General features: G+C 45.8%; 1 protein-coding gene across 1 annotated transcript in view; it reads left to right on the top strand.

Moving 5' to 3' along the window:
• ammecr1 (AMMECR nuclear protein 1) overlaps positions 1-22,859 on the top strand; it is a 36,352-nt gene that overhangs the window by 5,611 nt on the left and 7,882 nt on the right. The window contains exons 2-3 of the mRNA XM_030793411.1: positions 10,252-10,362; positions 21,640-21,754. Coding sequence (XP_030649271.1) covers positions 10,252-10,362; positions 21,640-21,754 — 226 coding nt within the window. The remainder of the gene's footprint in view (positions 1-10,251; positions 10,363-21,639; positions 21,755-22,859) is intronic.

Here is a 22,859-nt window from a genome sequence, read left to right as displayed (position 1 = left end):
CAGCGTTAGGAGAAGCCTTTCTCTGTCAGCCTCTGGGATCCACCTTGCTGTCTACGGCCATGACAGTCTTTCATACATATCGATATTCCTGACGTCAGTGCGGTCGTTCCCAGATCGCATCCTCAGATTGGGGGGGGGGATCTGCTGCTTGTCTCGTGTTTCAAATCGAGTTATGCTAACTAGCTGACGTCAGCAACAAGCCTGAGAGGCTCTTGGAAAAATTAAATTTTTCACGACCCCCCCCCCAATAACAGCCAACCCCATTATATTGGTTAATGAAGCATGTCCCCAAGGACTGACAAGAGTTCAGAGCGTGGCCCCATTTTTCTCTGTTATTAACGCTGAATGTGTGAATGTAGTGTACATGTGATAAAAGCTAGAATAAAACAAAGAGCTACTCAGGCTTTTCTTTCTTTATTTCCCTCTTTCTCCCCCAGCTTCTTTCACACACACACACACACTCACACTCACTCACTCTTGCACTGTCACACAACTCCTTTTTAGTAACGTTGTGAGAGGAAGAGCGACTTCATTGGCTGAGAGCGAGTCATGTGACCCCTTTCGTGTCTCAGTTTACACGCATAGGGATTTCTTGAATTAGCTGTCTATTTATAGGCTGGCAAAGAGAAGCAGGGAGCTATGGATCTAGTGAAGGTAGATTTCCCACAATTCCCCCGGCCTGTGCCTTCGACAGGAGTAGTGATGTCAAACGAAGCCTAGAGACGGGCAGTAAAAACCTGTCTCTCTCTCTCTCTCTCTCTCTCTCTCTCTCTCTCTCTCTCTCCTCCTCTGAGCGGCATGAATGAGTTTTCAGACGATAATGAAATGAGCTTCGCGGTTATGTGTGTCTTTCTCTGTGGGTGAAGGAGGAGTAGAAGGATGGAAAGGAAAAGAAAAAGATGGTTGTGGAGGAGGGGGGGGGGGGGGGGGGTTTGTTTTATGAGTTATTTTCTGTAGGCAGCAGAAGTTCATTCTGGAGGTACAGCTGGGCATGTGTGCGTGTGCCCAGTGATCCCTGCCCTACGAGCCCTGCCCCCACCCGTCCATGTGTCTGGTCCGGACTGGAACCAGCGGGTCGGGTCCTCGGAGGGTTTTTACCATGGCGTCGTTGGCGAAGCCGGCGTGTAAGGCTAAGACTGGAGGCAGTTAGCAGGAGTCACAGCGCGTGTCTCTGAGCCCGTACGGGTCCCCTCTCTCCTCGTTACTCCCGGCCAACCCGTTAAGCATCCGTGGAGGCGACTGTCCTTGGTTCTCCTCGTCCCTGGCCCCGGCCCTGGTCCCGTCCCACGCGACTTAGCCCGGTCTGGCCGAGAGGGTGTGGTGCCCACGGTCACACTGATGCAGTCTAATCTTTTGATCCATTAGATGTGTGCGTGTCTGTGTGTGTGTGTGTGTTTGTGTGTGTGTGTGTGTGTGCGTGCACGCGTGTGTCTGTGTGTGTGTGTGTGTTTGTGTGTGTGTGTGTGTGTGTGTTTGTGTGTGTGTGTGTGTGTGCGTGCGCGCGTGTGTCTGTGTGTGTGTGCGTGTCTGTGTGTGTGTTTGTGTGTGTGTGTGTGTGTGTGTGTGTGTTTGTGTGTGTGTGTGTGTGTGCGTGCGCGCGTGTGTCTGTGTGTGTGTGTGTGTGTGCGCGCGCGTGTGTCTGTGTGTGCGTGTCTGTGTGTGCGCGCGCTCGTGTGTGCGTGTCTCTGTGTGTGTGTGTATTGTCCTTGGATTTAAGGGCCAGTGTAGGTTGTGTGCTGCTGGGAAATGTGACTGATTCAGAGAGACAGTGGGGCAGATGGGAGAAAGGGGAGGGGCTTCTGTACATCAGGCCTGTTTACATCCAAACACAAACCTCCCCTTTCCCACATTCCGGCCCGCCCCTGGCGGGGTTAACGGCCGAAGCCTACCAGAAACCCAAAACACGCGATGTTTGTGTCAGTGACAACTTTAGGGTATCAGAAACAGTCAGTTTGAGACATTTTAGCTAGTAATACCAATGAGTGACTAACACCAGTGGTGTTAAGTACAAACATGCAATGTTAGGCATACTGTGGTTCAGTTTTACAACACTTTGCTGGTTTATCTTTTTTTTTGGTCTGGTTCACTATGAATGAGAATACCATGAAGTATACTTTTGTCCTGAAAATACACACACACATACACAAACACATATCTGTGTGTGTGTGTGTGTGTGTATATATACTATATATATATGTGTGTGTGTGTGTGTGTGTGTATCTGTATATATACATACACGCACACATATATATGTATGTATGTATATGTATATATACGTGTGTGTGTGTGTGTGTTGCTTCACAAGGTTTCAGTGTCTGCTCTAGAGTGTCTGAAGCCACGCCCCTCCACCTATCACAGACGAGTGTGAACCGTTCACTAGCTGCCACAGTAAAATCATCTCTTTTCTGCTGTTATTTTGGTCCGAGCTGAGCACAGGGCTCAGACATATGGAGAGGGAGGGTGACCTCAGATCCTGCAGGCCAGACATGTGCTTATTGAACTTTCCTTCTCTTTCTTCTGACAAACAGGTGTTGAACTGTGGAAGGGCAAAACCTCCCTTTGCCAATGGTCTAATCTTTCATAAGCTACTTACATTGTCATCAGTAATTACATTACACAGAAAATGTCCATTCATACATGGGCTGGGGGAGAAAAAAAAAACAGCCTATATATTGACTCTTGTCACCGATATAAATAATTAAAAAAAAAAAAAGAAAATTAGGTCACTTTTCATTTATTCATAAAAAAGAAAAGAAAAAAAAAGAGAGACCGTGATTACAACAAGTAGGCGGAGCAAAGGCGGGCGTGGGCTGGCGCTTTCAGCCTATTACTGTGGGCTTTCCCAGTGACTTCATTTCCTGCCAGTCATCCTCCAAATTCTCTCTAAATCCACTCCTACTCACTTTATCCTCAGCACCCCCCCCCCCCCCCCCAAAAAAAAAAAAAAAACCCCACACAAGACGGCATTAGGAGCGGAGTGAGGTTGAGTGTGCAGTAGCCTGAAGCAAGAATTATATGAGCTGATAAGCTGGATCTGTTCCAGTCAGTCAGGCACCATCTCCACTCACCACAAGGCTGGAGGAAAAAAAAACCCCTCCTGATTCAATATTAATGGGTATCCAGCTGTCTGATTTTATTTCTTTATTTCTTTCTTTATTTAATTTTTCTGTCTGCCCCAGTGTAGAACAGGCCAATCTGGACACAGAGGTAAGGTTTAGTTTTCTTTATCTTAGCCACCGATCGTTTAGAAAACATCTTTCGCCCGCGTTCTCTGTTACCTGGGCGTGTGGGTTCTGTTTGGTTCAAGGGGAAACTTGCTGTGTTTTACTCTCGAGTTTCGCCGAAAGAGTCGTAAAAGTTAGGAGGTAGGTAACGTAAGCCAGCACCCCGTTGAGTCTGAAACCAGGTCCGACACACACACACCCCATTACTGCTTTTTCCACCTGTGTGAAGAGTGACGTTAGAAACTGGACACCCTGTTGGATCAATATCAGAACACCAGTTCCATCCTGACTCAGTTTGCCCAGTCACCCCTGCCCCACATACTATCACACTATACTCTGTCTCTGTGTGTGTGTGTGTGTGTGTGATAGTTGTACTTTTACAGCTGTGTTGGCTCTGAGTTGCAACACCCTGCTGTGCTGTTGCAGGGAGTTGGTTCATCTGGTGTGAGCGCTGGAGTGATGTGCCGCCGGAGCGGCCCAGGGCGTGGCCGTTCGTCAGGGCGTGGCCATGCGACAGGGCGTGGTCGTGCGTCAGGGCGTGGCCATTCGTCAGGGCGACCGGATGATGCCATCTCTGACCGGCCCCCTCTCATCATGTTCATTTTTATTTTTATTTGTTTGTTTGCTTTTTGCCCTTGCTGAATTTTAGTAAGCTCTTGATAAGGACAGTTCTCAGAAAGAGGGTTTTGAGACATGACAAGATTTGAAAGAATGTGAAAGAGTTACAGACTGTTTTAGTTTGTCTGTGTTGGTTTTTTTTTGGGGGGGGGGGGGGGGGGGGCATAATTACAGTGTTGTAAAGTTTTAGGTGTAAAGAATGGGTCTGTCACGCATCCTTTGCATCATTCAGCGAGTGAGGAACCAATAAGGAATCTTGTTTGGGTCCTCGCCTTTCTGTCGGAGAACCGGAGAAGCCTTTGAGATGCCGTCTGGTTTTCGGTTTCTGGGTCACAGTGGGACACCTGAGAAACGGTGGAAGAAAGGCCACAATGTGACACCATTTTTTTTTTTTGTTTCACACTTGTCCTGGCGGACAAATGTCAACCACTGGTTGACATGAATACAGTTTACCTGGTGAGGTCACTCGCTGGTCTTTCGAGACTTAAAAAAGAGTTCAGACGCCTCTGAGACTTGAGAGAGTTCAGAAATAAAGTTCCTTCTGAAAGTGTGGTCACAAAAAAAGCAACTCCTCCAAATCAGCGTTTTTTGTGCTCGATACACAAAAAAGGCGAAATTCAAATTGAAAGGGAAAGCCAGTCAGCTCTTAATCCTAGGGGTTTTTTTTCTGTAAAAATAATCATTGTACTATCACAAACATGCTGTGTTGTGTTTAGTATTTTGTCGATTTAGGTGACTGCAGGTATACAGACAGTCACGTTACGGGAAAAATGAAAGGTTTAGCCCTAAGTCCCGTGCTTAACACAGGAGGAGTGTCTTGTTTCTTTGTTGGGGATGCTTTGCCATGCTTCAGATGTAGCCCCTTTAATCTGCTGTCTGTTGGTAGCGTTTTCTGCCCTCGACTCTTCTCCAAAACACGTGAAATGCATGCCCAGTAGGACTTGGGTCAGGTGATTGGCTGGTTTCCACAGTTTTTTTTTTTTTTTTTCTTTTCCCCCTTCGCCTGGTCATCTCGTGTGTTACGCGTGAAGTTTTGGGTCACTGTCCCACTGTATACTGGTCTCAGTTAACCTTGTTTTTTTTTTTTTTTGGATGCACCTTTGTAGACAAGATCTTTTTCTTTTGTCTCAGAATTGTTCCCACTACAGCGATATTCAGGTATTCTGTCTCACCTTGGAGAATATTCCAGAAACATCCATACACGCCCAAAGCCGCGATGTTCAATCCACCGCATGCCTAGCTGATAGAGAGGTTGTCCGTACCGTTGCCGGTTCCTGTTCGCTCTCCGCGTTTTCGCAGCTTTGGAGCTTTACTGTCACTTTAACGGATGCTTATTTTGATCTCATCGTTCCGTGACGTCCCGTTCCAGAAGTCCTGTGGATCATCTCGGCATTTATTTGTAAATTCCAGGCTGGACCATCTGTTCTTACAGCCCACGTGGGCTTTTCACATCACAGCTCTGCGGCTCTGGTTTGCGTGGCGACGTCTCCAGTCGATTATTTGATATTTGCACCCAACACTCTGGAGTGTTCTTTTTAAAAAATGTGTAACATTCTAATAATGTTATTTAGTTCTTTACCTTTACGGAACCCTTTCTCTGAGCCACTGCTGCATCCGCTTTGTTCCACATTTATTTTTTCTTGCTTGACCTGCGTGGCCTGTTTTGCTTGACCTGCTTGGCCCGCTATAGACTTTTCTGAAGAACATTCCAGATTGTCAATTTTGCAATATCACAAACCTTAGGAGTCTTTTCTGCGGTGGTAATTTCCCTCCGTCTTATCTGTAAAACTGGCATTTTCCATTACACGACTTCCCTGGTTGGTTTTTGCTGACTGACTGGAGAATGGGCTACTTCAAGACAACCCGGGCAACCTTACACCTTTGGCTCTTTCACGCTGACTGAAACAGTACAGCTCGTATTGGTCAGGCAGTTAGAAACACCCGTAAAACCATTTGTCCCGGTACACATGCTCATCTCCAGTTTACACGTTGTTGAGTGCAACATTTCGGGAAAAACTCGTACACTTAAAAATACTCAGTTAAAGAGTTGAAGTACCCTGTTTTTTTTTTTTTTTTCTCGTTCAACTTTTTGTGTGTGTGTGTGTGTGAAATCCACATTTCTTGAGCATTTATTGGAAATGAAGTCATGTAGCCTCATGTCCTGGTACTTGCAGAGGTGACTGCGTCTTCCATGGAGACTGGAAGATGATTTGCATAAAGGTGATACTTGTGAGGGAGTGTAGGATTCGGAGTGAAGAGGAGTGAATTACTAAAGTGGATCTCACCCCTCAGCATGCTGCCAGCTCAGATAAGCAGACCCGACCGTGGGCACCTCCAGGGATCTCCCTCCGCGCCACACCTGCAGGAGAGGCATTTTTTGGGGCTTGTAGCTGTCGTTTGATGGATGTAAAGCCCCGTTTTTTTTTTTTGTTTGTTTTTTTTTTCTTCAGCGTTGCCTGTCAGTGCACATTTCCAAGGAGCCGTGGTTCGGTTTGGGCTAAACGTTCTGGACAGATCTGAAACGCTTACACAAAACTGTACATCCTCCTACAAACTCGCCCTTCTCAGAGGAGCTGGTCGTTCTTACCGTCGGCCAGGACGGATATCCAAGCACTGAGAGTGGGACAGTGACACCCCCCCCCCCCCCCAACCCATTATGTTGATTATACCCAACACCGTGTGTCAGTAATGGACTGAAGGATTCTCATCTCTTCAGAATGGGCTATTGTTCAGATGTGTGTGTGAGTGAGTGTGTGTATGGGGGGGGGGCCGCGGGCACGGGGCTGAACATGTGACCAGCTGGGATGTCCCGAAATGTAGCAGTCGGCTCTTGGGATTACTGTTCCATATCACTGGAGGGAGAGAGAGGGAGAGAGGGCAATCCCTAAATGTGGTTTAAAGCGGGGAGGGGGGGGGGGGGCGTGCAACTGAGCTGAGTGATTGGCAAACACACTCCTGCACTCCCTCTTAGCTCCCAGCATGCAGCTCTCCTAGAGTGCTGTGAGAACTGATGGCTTGGCATTAACACCTGAGTGCGTGTGGTAGGGCTGGGGTGTGTGTGTGTGTGTGTGTGTGTGTGTGTGTGTGCGCGTGTGTGTGCGATCTAGTAGGCTGGACCGTAGATGAACAGAGGAAGGAAAAAGAAAAATGTGTTACAGTGTACACAAACGCACACACTCTCTGCGCTCTCAAGAGCGAGGAAGAGATTGGCAGCTTGACTGAGCTGAGAAATTTTAAATATTTGCTTTTAACTGAAAAACAAACACATTATCAGCACATTATCAGCACATTATCAGCATTTTACATTATACCTCTCAACCTTAGTACAAATGAGTAACAATGAACACAGTACAGTACCAGTACAGTAGTCCTGGACCTGAGAGAACACAACGCTGTCCTTCTCTGTAAACTACAGCTTCATTGGTTTAGCACTATATGTTTGATATTGACATGAAACAGAGTACATTATCCTCTCTCTCTCTCTCTCTCTCTCTCACTCACTCACTCTTCTCTCTCTCTCTTTTCTCTCTCTCACTCTCTCTCTAATCCTCTCATGTGGTGTCATAGCTTTGCTGCTCTGTCCCTGTATTACACACACAGTAACCCTGGCCTTGACATGTCTGCTCCTTCGTTCAGAACAATCAGCAGAGATCTGCTGTTGCTTAGGCAACAAACCCGTTGACCCCGGCCACGGTTCCCCAGACTCCACCCTGTTCCGCCCGCCCGCATCTGCAGCGACCCCACAGAACGCCCCCTCCCCCACCACCCCCACCCGAGCGCTCGTGACGTGCCTTTCCTATAGGCCAGCCACCTCGTGGCGTTTTGCAGTTAAAATGTTCAGAGGTCAAGGGGGTTGTTTGCAGGATCAGAACAAACAGTTTCTCTGCCGGCTGAGTCTCAGTCGCTCATCTCCCGTGTTTTCCTCTCCTCCTTTTCCAGACGAGATTTATGGTCCGGCCTCGTAAAGGCCCCAAACGTGTCGCTTTTCGCCAAAGGGCTCTCTCGGCAAGATTAAAAGCTATTAATCTTGAAAGGGGCTGGGCTGGGTGGGGTGGGGGAGGGGGCGGCAGAGGTGGGGCTGTGTTTTTCTGCCGTGGCGGTGTTACCCTGCGACATTCTGGGAACGCCTGATAGCTGATGTTGCAGAATCTGGTGGAACGCCCTTCTCCTCTCCCCTCCTCTTCGAACACGGAGACATCTGTCATTCCTGAGAGCGCACCCCCCCCCAAATCCCATCCCTGCCCCCCCCTCCCCCTCCAGGCCTCTGCTGTCAGTCCCTGTATCCTGTTCTCTCTGACACCCCCCCCCCCCCCCTTCTCCTGATCTCTCTCTTCCACCAGCACTCTTGTGTCTCTCTTTGTCTGTCTTAGTCCATACTGAAAAGTGAGACTATCCTCTCTCTCTCTCTCTCTCTCTCTCTCTCTCTCTCTCTCTCTCTCTTTCTCTCCCTCCCCCTCCTTCGTTCCTTCGTTCAGGGTGGAGGCCAGCATGAACTGGATCTCCCCAGTGTTCTTACTGGTTAAACAAGGTCTGTTTTCAGACTGAGAGAGGGGGGACGGGAGGGAATCTGTAAATGTAGACAGATTTTTTTTTTAAGTGTGTGAGTGTCTCGGTGCCTGAGACTCCTGTGATATAGAAACGTCTTATTTTTCTCTCTTTCTTTTCTTTTTTTTTTTTTTTTGTTTCTTTTCCCCTGTCAGCGCACTAACACAGTCTGTTAAATATGCAAGATGTTCAGTGTGAGTGAGGCATAGTTTCTAAGAATATCTCTCTCTCTCTTACACTCTCTTTTTTATTTCTTTTTTTTTAAATGATCAGACCCTCCTCTGTCTCAGAGCTGGACAGGACCATAACACATGGATTAGATCAGTTCTCATGAAAGTCAGTTTTGGAGGCTTGTGTGCAGACCTCTGCCTGACAGAGCTGGTTTCCTTCACGCCTCAAAAGCGGCATAATGAACTCAAGTTGTTCATTAGAACGTAACGCACGCAGAGTCAAAGCCATTACGGTTGTCATAGATATCGCTAAGTGTGACTGCGTGTGTTCTCACCAGAGGTTAAGATAGACACGTGTGTGTGTGTGTGTGTGTGTGTGTGTGAGTGATTCATGGTAATGATGACCTCCTCTGAGTGTGTGAAGTATCTACTCTCTCACGCACTGGCTGTTGGGAGCAAACCAAAACCCGTTCTCCATTTTCAAGCCAAAGGAGAGGGTTGTTTTGGCTTTTTATTGATCTGTACACATCTCTATTTCCTTTTCTGAGAGATTTCTCTTCTCTCTGCTAATCGCTGAGAATTCAACACGCGGAGCTTTAGCACTTGGATTCAGCCAACTCAAGAGACGATCTCTTTGTAAAAGTTAAACAGACAGAGAGAAATGTATTCCTTCTCTCTTGGTGAGAGTTGACTGTGGAAAGACGGATCAGCGCTTGATCGCTCAGGTTGTTTGGAAAGGTGCAAAGCCGTGGCTTAAAGTGATTTTATGGGGTGGGTTGGGGCGCAGGTCTGGCTGTCTAGCTTTTAGGTGATTAATTGCACAAGGAGATTTCAGTTACCTTTAGGTCACGTGTGTTCAGACACACACACACGCCTTGCGTGTGTTTTCGGCTCATGTTAGCATACCCTCGGGTTGTGCTGGCGTGCACGAGGGCGGCGATAGGTTATCAGAAAAAAAAAAAAAAAGGGCATTCCACTCGTCTCCTCTGGCCCAGCTGTAGTGCCATGCGTTTGCGTGCCTGTTTTAAGGTCGTCCTTCGGCTCAGCCAGGGCCGCGGAAATGCCCGTACCGTCGTGGTGGTTCCTCCGAAACCGAACCGAGCCCTGTTTGGCTGCGTAGCCAACTGGAACCGGGACCACGCACTCAACAGATGCTTCTGTAGCCGTCAATGCTGATTCACTGCTAATGAGAAACACTTCACAAATCTGTCAGTACCTGGGGCTAAGAGCAAGATCACACTCCCTCATGGTTTTTTTTGTTTTGTTTTTTTTTCCCTAAAGAAATGTACGGTTAACACATTCACGTGGTATATATAACGTCATTCCAACACCAAAGTGTTAACACGTTCATTGGAGTTCTACCAGAATTGTGGTTCAGTGCCTACACAGCGCAGTCACTGTTTACAGGCAACACAGCTGAGCCCAGCGTTTCTTAACAGAAATCATAGTGAGAATTCACAGTTTAATGTTAACGTGGATCTCCAAAGTGTTTTTAAATGATTAAAACACTGCATTCATTTATGGATCAGGATTGACCTACATTCATGTCCCTGCATTGCTGTATGGTAATAGTAATGATATGCAGCTGAAGCCTTCTGCTAACGTCTCTCTCTCTCTCTCTCTGTTTGTCTTTCTCTCAAATATTTGTTCTTTAATGTCTCTCTCTCTTTCTTTTTGTCTTCCCCTCCTCACAGCCCGCTGTTTGTCACATGGAAAATTGGCCGGGACAAGCGGCTGAGGGGTTGTATAGGAACTTTTTCTGCCATGAACCTGCACTCAGGACTCAGGGAGTACACCCTTACCAGGTAAACACACACACACATACACACACATACACACACATACACACACGCACATACACCCCCCCCCCATGAAATTGGCCTCATGACTTGGAAAGGGAATATGCCCTAAGTAACACCCCCCCGGTCCACACACACCCTCATTTTTTAACAAAAAAAAAAAAAAATTCATCATTGACTGATGTCTGGTCTGCTCAGCTACGCCTGTCATGGAGGAAAATAGTCTATATAGGACATTATGTGTTTCCCACAGAAAACATGAGGACGTCATTCAAATGGGCTTGAATCCCACAGATGCTGGACAATTACACTTAACACCCCCCCCCCCCGGAAAAAAAAGGAGGGACTCAGTTATTCACGTACTCACTACTCCCACCTGTGATGAGCTCATTTACCACAAAAAAGGGTTGGCCTCTATTCTCCAGCCGAAGGGAAAAAAAAAAAAGCGTCATTCCCTGGCTAAACACTCATCTGCCTGTCACCAGTCGCTTATTAAAGCGTGTAAACAGGATCAGCTACACTAGCAAATCTAAAGAAATGTTAGTGTTAGTCTTCAGATAATAGGAGAATGTGAACGCGCATGTTTTCCTGAATGGAAAAGGCATTACCTCACATCACAAATTACATTTTTAGCTAATGTAATCTTTCAAGACTAAGCACTTTAGGGAATTAGTCAAACAAAGCAGTGAAAGTGGAGAAGTAGAAACTGTGTGAGCGGAATGTTTATGTGGTGACGTATTACACACCTAGCATACAGGAGTGTCATTCTAGATTTATTTAAATGAGTCTAAATGTAGAGAATCATTCTAGATTCGATTAAATGAGTCTGAAGGTAAAGAATCTTTCTAGGTTATTTAAATGAGGCTAAATGTAGAGAATCATTCTCGATTCATTTAAATGAGGCTAAGGGTAGATGATCATTCTAGATTCCTTTAAATAAGCCTGAAGGTAGATGATCATTCTAGATTTGTTTAAATGAGACTAAAGGTAGATGGTCATTCTAGATTAATTTAGATCAGGCTAAATGTAGAGAATCATTCTAGATTTGTTTAAATAAGCCTAAATGTAGAGAATCATTCTAGATTTGTTTAAATATGCCTAAATGTAGAGAATCATTCTAAAAGTGTTTAAATGAAATTCTGTGTATGGTACGTGCAGTCTGATTGGAGCTTGGTTCTTTCTGGTGGCCTGACTTCAAAAATTTGCACAGTGACTTCAGAAGTACTTTTTCTCCCCACTTCATGTCCCAGATGTGGTGTGAATCTTGGCAGGTGTTGCCTAAAAGTGTCATCTCCTCCCAAACATCGGTAATCTAATTGAGGGAAATCTGTTGGTTTGGATTGGGGTAGGAATGGAGACAGCCGTGACTGTTAGCTGTAGGTGCTGGGTCAGGACACTGGAATGTTCTTAATTTTTTTAAATCTTTTTTCAAACTCTTACACCAGGTTGCTGTGGTGTTTCACTGGACATAATATGGAAACATTTCACACCAATAACCTTGTCGCTGAGATTTTTTTTTTTGCGTGGGATTTATTTAGACGGAGTAGAAACACGTTTTAATCCAATGAGAGTGCAGTATTTCTGGAGTCATTCAACCCACCCCTCCCCTCCAGTGGATCAGCACGTTAGAATGATGACTAATGGGCTGTTTCCTTGTCAGTGATAGGAATGTCTGGCTTGTGTTTAGATACACAAAGCCATGGGTCTTAATGTGCTTCATGTTTTCCTGCCAATGGAAATCTGCTCTATCTCTGCTCTGCGGTTCTCCTAATTGACTTCTAATAAGGCCATCTGTAATGTACTAACTAACTAACTACATTACGTACGTTCTGCACCTAAGCTCTCTGTGGACTTTACTGTGCTTGTATGCTAGTGGACTTGACTGTGCCTGTATGCTAGTGGTGATATGTCCATACAGTCTTCATTAGGGAGCACGTCCAGTCTGAGTTTATCGTCATGTATCGTTCAAGATTTTGGATGCGTTTCGCGCCTTTAGATGATGAGGAGCGTCGGCAGTTTGTCACTAACTTCTTCAGGGCAGTTTGTACACGCTCTAAGCTACGCAAAAAGACAGACTGTTCGTGAATGAATGAGATGGCATGCATTTGAAACGCGCGACAAAATAAAACTGGTGCGGATGAAATGAAACAAGGGACAGCTGAAATTATTAGGCGTTAAATTATTAGGCAAAAAAACCAAACCAAATGATGGATCACTTTAAATTAAGGAAGATAAATCATTAGATTAATATTTTTTGGCCAGCATTATATTTCAGTGCAAATTAATTGTGTTACTTTATTTATTTTTATACATCTTAGGAACAGAGTCATTTATTGGATCTTGTCCATTTTTGTGGCTTCAGACGAAATGAATTACTCCTGAAATCGTGCTTTTGCGAGTTTGCTTTTTTTTTTTTTTCTTTTTTAGTAGGGCTTTGAGGCATGTATGTCCTAGGACAGTTTGTGTTTCTGTTTGTTTGCATGACTTTTTTTTTTTTTTTGTTAAGCGTTAAAAAATAGCAAAAGGCTAAATTTGTTTGGCAGGAAGGGTGTCTTCCCGCGTGGGGAAAGTCGACAGGGCGCTCTTGGCATTTCCCAGCCCGTTTACCGAAGGGTATTTCAGAGAACAACAGCCCCCCCCCCCCCCCCCCCCCCCCCCCCAAAGTTGTGGGGTGCATGGTGGAGAGTTGAGAAGCAGAGAGAAAGAGAGAGAGAGACAGAGAACGCTGGAACGGCGGGCGGGAGGAAAGCGTGTGTCTGTTCCTCAGCTCTGTCGTCTGTTTGGGTTTCCTCTGGGACTTCCTGTCATCCTCGTACCGCGCGCGTAGCCCCGACGCGTAAAACGTGACGCGCGTGTGATGGCTACACCTGACAGCAGAGAGGCAACGCCGCGGCTGACGTGCTGGGATCTGAGGATTCCTGAGCCCGTTTCAGTGAATATTCCTCAAAGCTGTCTCAGCTCGTCATCTGTTTTCTTCTTTTTTTTTTTCCCTTTCTGCCCCCCCCCCCCCCGAAAAATCAAAACAACAACAAAAAAAATGTGCTGCAGCAGTTGAGGATGCTGAAGATAGCTGTGTCACCCCCCCCCCCCCCCCCCACCCCACCGTCACCATCTTGTTTCTTCCACTGCAGTTACATTGAGTTCAGATCAGGAAATGACCCAAACCCAGTGTGTGTGTGTGTGTGTGCATGTGAGCGAGAGGCTAGCCAGGTGGATGGGGGGAAAAAAAAACCCACACTGTAAGAGGAGGAGTGATACGCTTGCACTGCTGAGCTGCCTCTGCTCTCACAGGCAGACATCTGGAACACCCGTTGCCATTGGCTGCATGTTTAAGCTCTTGCCGGCATTCCATTGGCCGAGGCTGTTGCTAGGGTGATCCTACACCGAGGCCTATAGGGTAGGTCATAAACCAAAACAGCCCAAAAGCTTTGCAAATGCCAAGTTCACTGGGTACATTACTGCCTCTCTGTTTGAACAGCACTCAAAGGAAAGGATAGCTTTTATTGCATGAAAAACAGAGGGAGTGTGTGTGTGTGTGTGTGTGTGTGTGTGTGTAAGCATGAGAACATCTTTGTGTGTGTGTTTGTGTTTTTGTATAGGGTTTTAGGTTTAAGACAGAAATGTTTATTTTGAATATAAATTAAAGAGAAATGCTCAATCCAACTTTTTTTTTTACGGATATTAAATTTGGACAGGTAAAAAAAGAAAGGAATTTAGAAGGATTTTTTTTAGAAAAAAAAAAAATGTTCATTTGGAATTAGTTCTTATTTGGTATCATTAATGTTGTTTGATTTGATGTCTGTGCTTACTTAAGCATTTGGGAAGATCTTAGGAAATCTAATCTTCTACAGTGGCACGCTGACAAATTTCGTTTGTGTAAACCAAACCGCCCCCGCCCCCCAGCACAATAAATGGGAATAAATTAGATAAATACTGTCTTGATACTGCACAAAAGACTTTCTAATTAATTGGGATACTCTAGTGTAACAAAACCACACATTCTCCCTTTTGGAACTTCCTTCGGTGTTGGGTCTGGAGACTCCATGTCTGTGTCAGGGTAAGGGCTGGCCATTGGAAATATTTTGCTTTTAGATGTTTTTCTGGGAACACATTGTTTGGCTTCCTCAACCCATCGCATTCCAGTGGCCATGTTGGGAGACCAGTTAATTTCTAAAAATGGCACGACCGTGCCATCCAGTGCTGAGTTCCCTGACCTTCAGTAGTTGATAAAATGCTCGGTACAATTCCAATTTATTTAGCTGAGCAATTTACAGCTCCTGCTTCTTTTTTGGGTGGGGGTGGGGGTGGGGGTGTTAGAAGACCCAGACAGGGAGAATAACTGTGAAGGGAGGGGCCTCTCGATGGTGAAAGCCTTGGAGGCCTGTTTGTTGGAAAAAGGCCAAAATCTCCAGCGTCCACATATCTCAGTGCTTTTGATGTAGGCATGGATTTGCGGGCCAGATAGCTGGTTACCGCTATTCAAACAACTTTTCTATTGTCTCCTAATTATCCAGTTTATGAGTAAGAGTTGGGAGACATGGGTTGTTCAAATATTTGAGAGAATCCTGCCAAAAAAAAAAGAGGTTTACCCTGCCTCTTTTAGTTTGAGAAATGGACGTCTCATTTTGGTCTTTTTTGTCTTTGTGTTTTGAGGTGGTGTTCTTTTCCTTAACATACCTATGTTTGCCACACGTTCATGTTGTGTTTTTCGGTGTGAATCCATTTCTTGCACATGAGGGTTTTTTTTTGTCACCTTGCACAGTCTCTTTAATTTTGACTGCCTGATCGAAGTTTGCTTACAGGTCACTAGAATTTGATGTGTGTGGAGTTTTGTTGTTGTTGTTGTTGTTGTTTTTTGAGTGCTTAGATTTGAGATATTAAACAACAGATCTGTTTCTAAGAGCAACCCCCCTCCCCCCCCCCTCCTTCCCTCAGGCCCAGATCAGTCTTTCTGCTATATGGATCCGTCCTAACGCATACACCCCAGTGGAGGAAAACCGTTCCGGTGTGATCCGGTTAATTGTTTCTTAGGGGAAAAGGGTGGGTGGGGGTGGGGTGGGGGACGTTAATGAGACAGGGAGCAAGAAAAGAAAGAAAAGATCAGTTAAAAGTTGGATTGTCACCTTTTCGCTGTCTGGGGAGAGCCATGTCTCAGCCCGTTAGCTCTACGAGGCAGGGTTGTGAAACCTGGGAACTGATTTAAGTGCTCTTAAGGTAAAGTGGACCTCCAAGGACAACACACGCCCCTCCTCATTCAGATCATGTACTGAAACACGCTCGCTGCCAGGTATATGAAAGAAACATTCCAAAACTGCCCTCAACTCAAGAGATCTAGTTTAGTTTGATCTGTTTGTTTCATTGTATATTTTAAAGGTAAATGCTAGCTGGTTTGACAATGTTAATTAACCTTAACCAGGCGAAGATAAAACATTTTATGCCGCTGTTAAAAAACCCCATTTTGAATTCATTGGGAGCGGCCAAGTAATCGACATGTGTAGTTTAACGGAACGTAAAAAGGCTGTCGCGAGACTGGAGCTGATGACGGTGGCCGTGACTACGGAGCGTAGGCCAGTAAATGCATTTTAACTGTTAACTGTTGTCACGACAAAACTTCTCCGGAGACGACTCCAACGGTGTTCGTCCCAAACGTGACAAAACCTGTGACTAAGCTCAGAGAGCTCTGCATTAACCGCGGCACTCAGAGCGCTGTTTCAGAGGTTAATGTTCTCAGCGGATAATTGGCATTTTGTTAATTGTAATGTGTTTGTTTGTGATCACTGAAGAGTCATCACCCTCTGGTTTGGTGAAATAATACAATGTTGGGGGGAAAAAAACCAAAAACAACACAAAAAAACGGTGATCAGCTTTCAGACTGATAGTCTGAGAGTTTGGATTTTGCATTGATATTTGCCAGAAGCTCCATGACTGAAATGATGTAAAAGTCAAATGAATCATGGGTAATTTTTTTTTTTTTTTTTGACACAAGGAGTTTTGTTGTGAGTAGGTTGTAATCAAGGAACAATTTGAAATAAAGTGTTTCTATTTAAAAACAAAACAACAAGAAAGAACAGCATATCCTGAGAACACAATCAAAAATAGCAACGTACATTGCATAGTATGGACTCCCAGCTGTTTTGAATAATAGCCTTTGATTGCAAAAGAAGTGTACGGCTGTGTAGGGTTGCTGTGTGTTAACACATGCTCAGGGGCCTGACTATAATAGTGAATGCTGGAAATCTTCAGGCTGACAGAGATACTTTACTGTGAGCCCAGGCTTGTCAAGAGTTCCTTTTTGGGGCCCGATTTGTCTTTAATGAGATGAGATGTCTGCTAAAGGGGCTCTGATGTACGGCAGCAATACCTTTTACTTCAGGTGTAAGTAAGAGAATTATCTCCAACTGAGAAGAGAAAAGTGATTATTGAGCATGCAGAGGGGAGAGGACAGAAAGCTATTGGACCACACACTGAGCCCTGGGGAACTCCTGCAGTAAAATAGCACTGCCCATCCTTCCAGTGAAGGCTTAGGGCAGAACTACAGTGACACATTATTGTAACAGGGATCCCCATTCACTGCAAGGTGGGACAATACAGTCTCATTTAGGATTATCCACTCTGCGAGTCTTAGATCAGTCTAGAAAAACAACGGAGGGTAAACACTGCGTATTCCACCGCGCATTTGTAATGCAAGTGTAGCCTATTTCTGGCTGCTGTCTTAACCAAATTATGTATTAGGGTTTTTGTTCCAACACAGGAGAAGAATCGATGGTAGGAGACAGTGTAGCTGAAGCTTAGTTCTTGTTCTAATTGTGTCATGGAATAGTGAACAGAGCTTTTCAGCTTGCTGTGTGAGCAGATAATACTAATGACTCTGCTCCCACCCCCCACCCCCGGCACCCCCCCCACCCCTGAATGGTAAATCAATGAGTCACAGCTACTGTCATTGACAAAGGCCTGTCAACTGTTGAGTAAAGTCAGAATTCCTAAGCCCCTGGTTTCAGAGGTCAGGACACAGGCCCCTGGTTTCAGAGGTCAGGACAAAGATATCTTGGTCATGTGGACACCTGTGGAGGATGAAAATTAACTGTCCTCACAGCTCTCTCTATCCCTACAGAGATGTCTCAAGGTCCTCTCCTGCATGGATGGACATTGGTGTGTGTGTGTGTGTCTGTATTTAGTCTCCTGTCTCGTTTAATTAGCTTTTGTCACGGTCAGCACTCATACCTGCAGTGTAAGTGGGATTCTCTCCTACATCAGAAGATCTCGCGCTGTCTGACTAGACGGGAGCCAGGCCTAAGCTCGGAACGGAACGACGGCGGCCACAGGCGCTAAAGTGGCCATCTTCCGTAAACATTGATTGCCGTCATCTGCGTTCTGTTTAGTCCTGTGTAGATGCTCTATACTATAGAGTGGTATTGCACCTTTTGAAAGAGACGTTTGGTGTTTATACTCATCACATTGTATTGGATCATCCAGACTTGCACGTTGGCGAGCTGTCATTTTCCTACCTTTAGTTTGGCCCTTCTCCCGTGAAATTATTCGCAGTGGTACATTTCACCTTTTATTTTCGAATCTGGAGCAGACTCCTCGGAACATATGGTGTGTGTTTTTTTTTTCCCCCCCTTTAGCTGGCAAAGAAAACGGCTGTAATTTGGAAACGTTTCGGATTTCTTGCCGTTGAGGGACTGTGGGATTTAGCCGTCGGAAAACAGTCGCTGGCGACGCGAGAAATCTGCCTTCGGTGTCAACCAGTTTGGGGTGTGAGTCCGGGCAGAGGCGGTACGCTAACTCTTCTTGCAAAGTTAGCACACCCACCTGCTTCTAGTCAAATGAGTTCTATCACTTTGCAGGCACAGTGATCTGCACATTACCTTACAGCTTACCGTGCGTTTATGTCAAGGTGTCGTCCCTAAACTTCAGTTCTGTGGCTAAGTGCAGCACGCTAAAATGGTTGCTGTCGTGTAACTTCAGTTTTTGGTGTCGCAAATCTGTCTTAAATCCCTGAGACTGTTCTTTGACTTTTAAGGACAAGCACCGGGTGTAAGCAACAAGCTAATTCATCTTTCGGCCTGACACAGTGAGCTGTGGTTTCAAATACAAGCCTGCTACCATTTGTCATTAGGTAGCGACAACCCCCCCCCCCCCCCCCCCCCCCCCCCCCCCCCCCCCCCAACTCGCCCTCATTCGCCCGTTGCCTCAGCTCCTGCATTCCACTGTCCCAGACAATGAGTTTTCGGGCTAACCAATCTATAAAGCCGCTACGCGTGAAATTGTCCCTGGTCCCGAGGAAAAAACTTTCCACTGCTCTCCCAGTAATGAGCAGATCTGGGGTTGTTGATCAGACTGACTGGATTTGACTGGACTGGACTGGACTGCTGCGATGGTTCAGGAGGAATTCTTGGCTCGGTGGTGGTAGTGATGAAGACGATGACGGTGATGACGACGGAGACTGTGACACATGCGTGGCCAGCAGCCGCGTTGTCTCCTCCCGTCAGGGTCTCTCTGTGACGTCGCCGCTGGGCCGGGTTCAAGGACAGGCGGTTACAGTGTAGAAATGCCTGACGCCGTAGGGAGTGATGTAATCCAAACAGAAGCTGAGCTGACTCCTGTACTATGACTTTGTCCTCCCTGCGCCCCTTCACCTCCTCCGCTAACAGAGACGGACAGGGCTCAAGAACTCAGCTCTCCTCTCTCAGATGGAAAAAAACAAAACAAAACAAAAAAACACCTCACATACTCACGCACAAGTCGTTCCTCGTCAGATAGAGATGTCTTTGGAGTGCCACTTGGGTTAACAGTGCGCTGTTTAAATCTGTCTCTAGAATCTAATGAACTTTGAAAATGAGGAGAAGGAGCACTAATGCAGTCTGGATGCAGCAGTGTCTGGAATAATAATCGTTATCATCCTGGGAGGGGGAGGGGGGGTGTTAGAGAAAAGTTTGAAACTGTTCATTAAGCTCGAGTGAAGATGTTGCCTGTGAGTGTACTCTCTTGGCTAGTTTGATGAGTGTGTTCTAGTCTTGATGCTGATTTGTGCCTCTCTGTTAGCTTAACCTTTTACCTCTGACACAGTTCCACCAAGGAGAGTCAAGGCCTTGAGTGAATCAATCTATCACTGGTTACACATCACATGAAAACTGCCTAATGTTCAATGAGAGTGTTGACTCTAGTATGGAGTGTTACATCTTCCTAAAATCATTTATTTAAAAAATTGCTGCTAACATAGTCACCTGTGTTCAGTAGCACAGAAAATCGATACAGTTTTGAAACTGTTTCTAAACAGTTTGAAAACTCAAAGCTAAAAAAGACCAGGTCAGAAAACCATCTGAGGTACCTGAGTTATCGACTGTAACAAGCTCATATGCCACAAGAGTGCGCCTCCCAGTTACACTGGTAAAACCAGCTTTGCCATTACTATATACGTAAAGACAACATTAAAGGCGTTTGAGGTATGACAAACAGAAAACAAACATGTCACATGCACTGTTGTGTAAAGCGTGAAGATGGTAGTTAAACGGAGGCAGATCAGCGTCAGTCTGTGGAGTGTTCTTCACGGTGTCGGCGTGGTCTGCCCAGAGATTAGGTCAGGGCTGTTGTCGAACGTCAATGCAGACACCTGCCTCTCTTCCTCCCCCTTCTGAGCCGTCATGGAGTCCAGCCGTTGAATCATGTGAGAGAGAGAGAGAGAGAGTATGTACACTGTACACTGACTTGTCTGTAATAACTATATCTGATGGATTTTTCTTGGTTCTCTTTCAGTGTGTGTGCAGATGAAAATCAGATTGTATGTGTACATGGCCTCTAATTAACATTACTGCAGTGGAGGCTCTGAGGGGAGCCGTGTGTGTGCGTGTGTGTGTGTGCGCGTGTGTTTTTGCGTTGTGAATGAGTCAGACTGGACGTGTGATTGTGTTGGGACAGTGGGTTGTGCGTATGGATGTAAACTCTGTTTGAACTCCGGCTGTAGGCGACTCTTCCTTTAGCAGGCTGTTTCAGAAGCGGACACTAAAGACCCTGTTTCTCTGCTCTGCGTGTGAGATGACCTCACCGCCTGGTCACTACGGATTTCCCTTATGGTCACCATTCTGCCCAGTCCTATGTTTAACTGGACGAGGTGTCATTTTCTCTGTCTCTGTGTGTGAGAGTGTGTTTGTGTTTGTGTGTGTTTGTGCGTGTGCGTGTGTGTGTGTATGAGAGTGTGTGTCTTTGTGAGTATTAGAGAGTGTGTGCATGCTTGCATGTACTTAGCTCTCATTTTGCATGTACTTGTGTATATATGTCATCAAAACAGTCATCATTTACCTCACCAGTTAAACCTGTTTGTGAGTGTGTTTGTGTCTGTGTCTGTGTGTGTGTGTGTGTGTGTGTGTGTGTCTGTCTGTCTGTCTGTGTGTGGCAGACCAGAATGCATGTTGACTCTTTCTCTCATGCATTGTCAGTGCTGACGTGGTCCCTGCCCCTGTGTGTGTGTGTGGGTGTTTGTGTGTGTGTGTGTGTGTGTGTGTGAGACCAGAATGCATGCTGACTCTTTCTCTCATGTGTTGTCAGTGCTGACGTGGTCCCTGCCTCAGTGCGTGTGTGTGTGTGTCTGTCTGTGTGTGTGTGTGTTTGTGTGTTGTGTGTTCATAACTATTGGTGAACATGGGCATGAATCAGTTTCTAGGCCTGAACTGGACAAGGATGTTTGATTGTTATATATATATATATATATATATATATATATATATATATATATATATATATATATATATATTTTTTTTTTTTTTTTGCAGGTTTGGGAGTTTGGGTCTTTAAAATGTGTTTTGTTCCCAAGACTGTATGTTGTTTTGTTAAGATATTTGCTTTTATCTGTGTGTACTGTTACAGACAGATGTAATTTGTGCTTTACAACAAGTGGTTTCAGTGCCGTGGTCTCAATGGCAGGTCTCTGTGTGTGTGTGTGTGTGCGTGCGTGTGTGTGTGCGTGCGTGCCTGCGTGTGTGCGTGCGTGTATGTGTGTGTTCGTGTGTGATGAGGCATGTCTCTAAGCATTCTTTAAATGTGACTTGATCATGACTGTTGCGTATTTAAACGTCGTCATGGGAACCAGCTGTGTTTTGCTCATCATATGTCACATTTTTCCACTCAAAACCAGTACCAGCATCTTAGTTCACTGACCTGATTTTCAGTCCGTCCAGAAGGGGCTGCATTTCTAACGTGTCTGTGTGTGTGTCTGTGCGTGTGCGTGTGCGTGTGCGCCTGCGCGCGTGCGTGTGTGTGTGTGTGTGTGTGTGTGTTTTCTCACAGTGCCCTTAAAGACAGCCGTTTTCCCCCCATGACCAGGGACGAGCTGCCACGCCTCTTCTGCTCAGTGTCTCTGCTCACCAACTTTGAGGACGTTGGTGACTACCTTGACTGGGAGGTGAGATCTCATCACACATGCACATACACGCACACATCCGCACACACACTCGCACACACACACACCCACACACCCACACACACACACTCACCCACATACTCACTCACACACACACACACTCACACTCACACACCCACATACTCACACACACACACACGCACACACACACTCTCACACACACACTCTCACACCCCCACATACTCACACACACACACTCACACACTCACACACACACACTCACACACACGCACACACATCCACATACTCACACACACACTCTCACACACACACTCTCACACCCCCACATACTCACACACACACACTCACACACACACTCTCACACACACACTCACACACACACACTCACACACACACACTCACACACACGCTCTCACACACACGCTCTCACACACACTCACACACACTCACACACACACATACTCACACACCCACATACTCACACACACACACACACACTCTCACACACACACACACTCTCACACGCACACACACTGGTCACTTTCACAGTCACACAGTCACCACACTCTGAAAGAGCCTTACTGCGTTGAAAATCAGGGATGTTTTTTTCTCTTAAGTTATTTATTGGTTTATTTCTGTTTCTGGTGATTATTGTTTATGATGCTAATTCTAATGTATCTACTCAGTATTACTTTTAGTTACTGTTAGTGACTCACGTAATAATATAGATTGGTTCATTTAGATAAAGCTGTTTTTGCAGAATGACGTCGAGTTTATCTGCTTTGTCAGACCTCTTCAGGAGAATCCTCGAGGTGAAGCGACATGTTCTCAGAGAGCCCAGTCAGACTGGGCTCTTTCATTTCCAGCTGTTCTTAAGGTATCAGGGTATTAACTGGAAATAGCCGTTTCGTTCTACGTCTTTAAGTGACGGTCTTGAGTCGTGGAAGGGGTTACGTAATCAGTCGAACAGTTTGCGTTTGCGTAGGCTCCGCCCAGGGGTCTGCCACGCCTCGTGTCCAGGGCTCACTTCTCAGCAGATGTCTCTCTCTGAGACATGTCCTAAAGTCTTACTGGAGTCTGTAGTGAAATCTCACTTTGGCTCTCTGCTCTGTGAGTGAAATGCCTC

The sequence above is a fragment of the Chanos chanos genome, chromosome 16 (genome assembly GCF_902362185.1).
Source record: "Chanos chanos chromosome 16, fChaCha1.1, whole genome shotgun sequence".
Taxonomy (NCBI): Eukaryota; Metazoa; Chordata; class Actinopteri; order Gonorynchiformes; family Chanidae; genus Chanos; species Chanos chanos.
The sequence above is the reverse complement of the archived record's forward strand: the minus strand, read 5'-3'. Positions and strand labels throughout refer to the sequence as shown.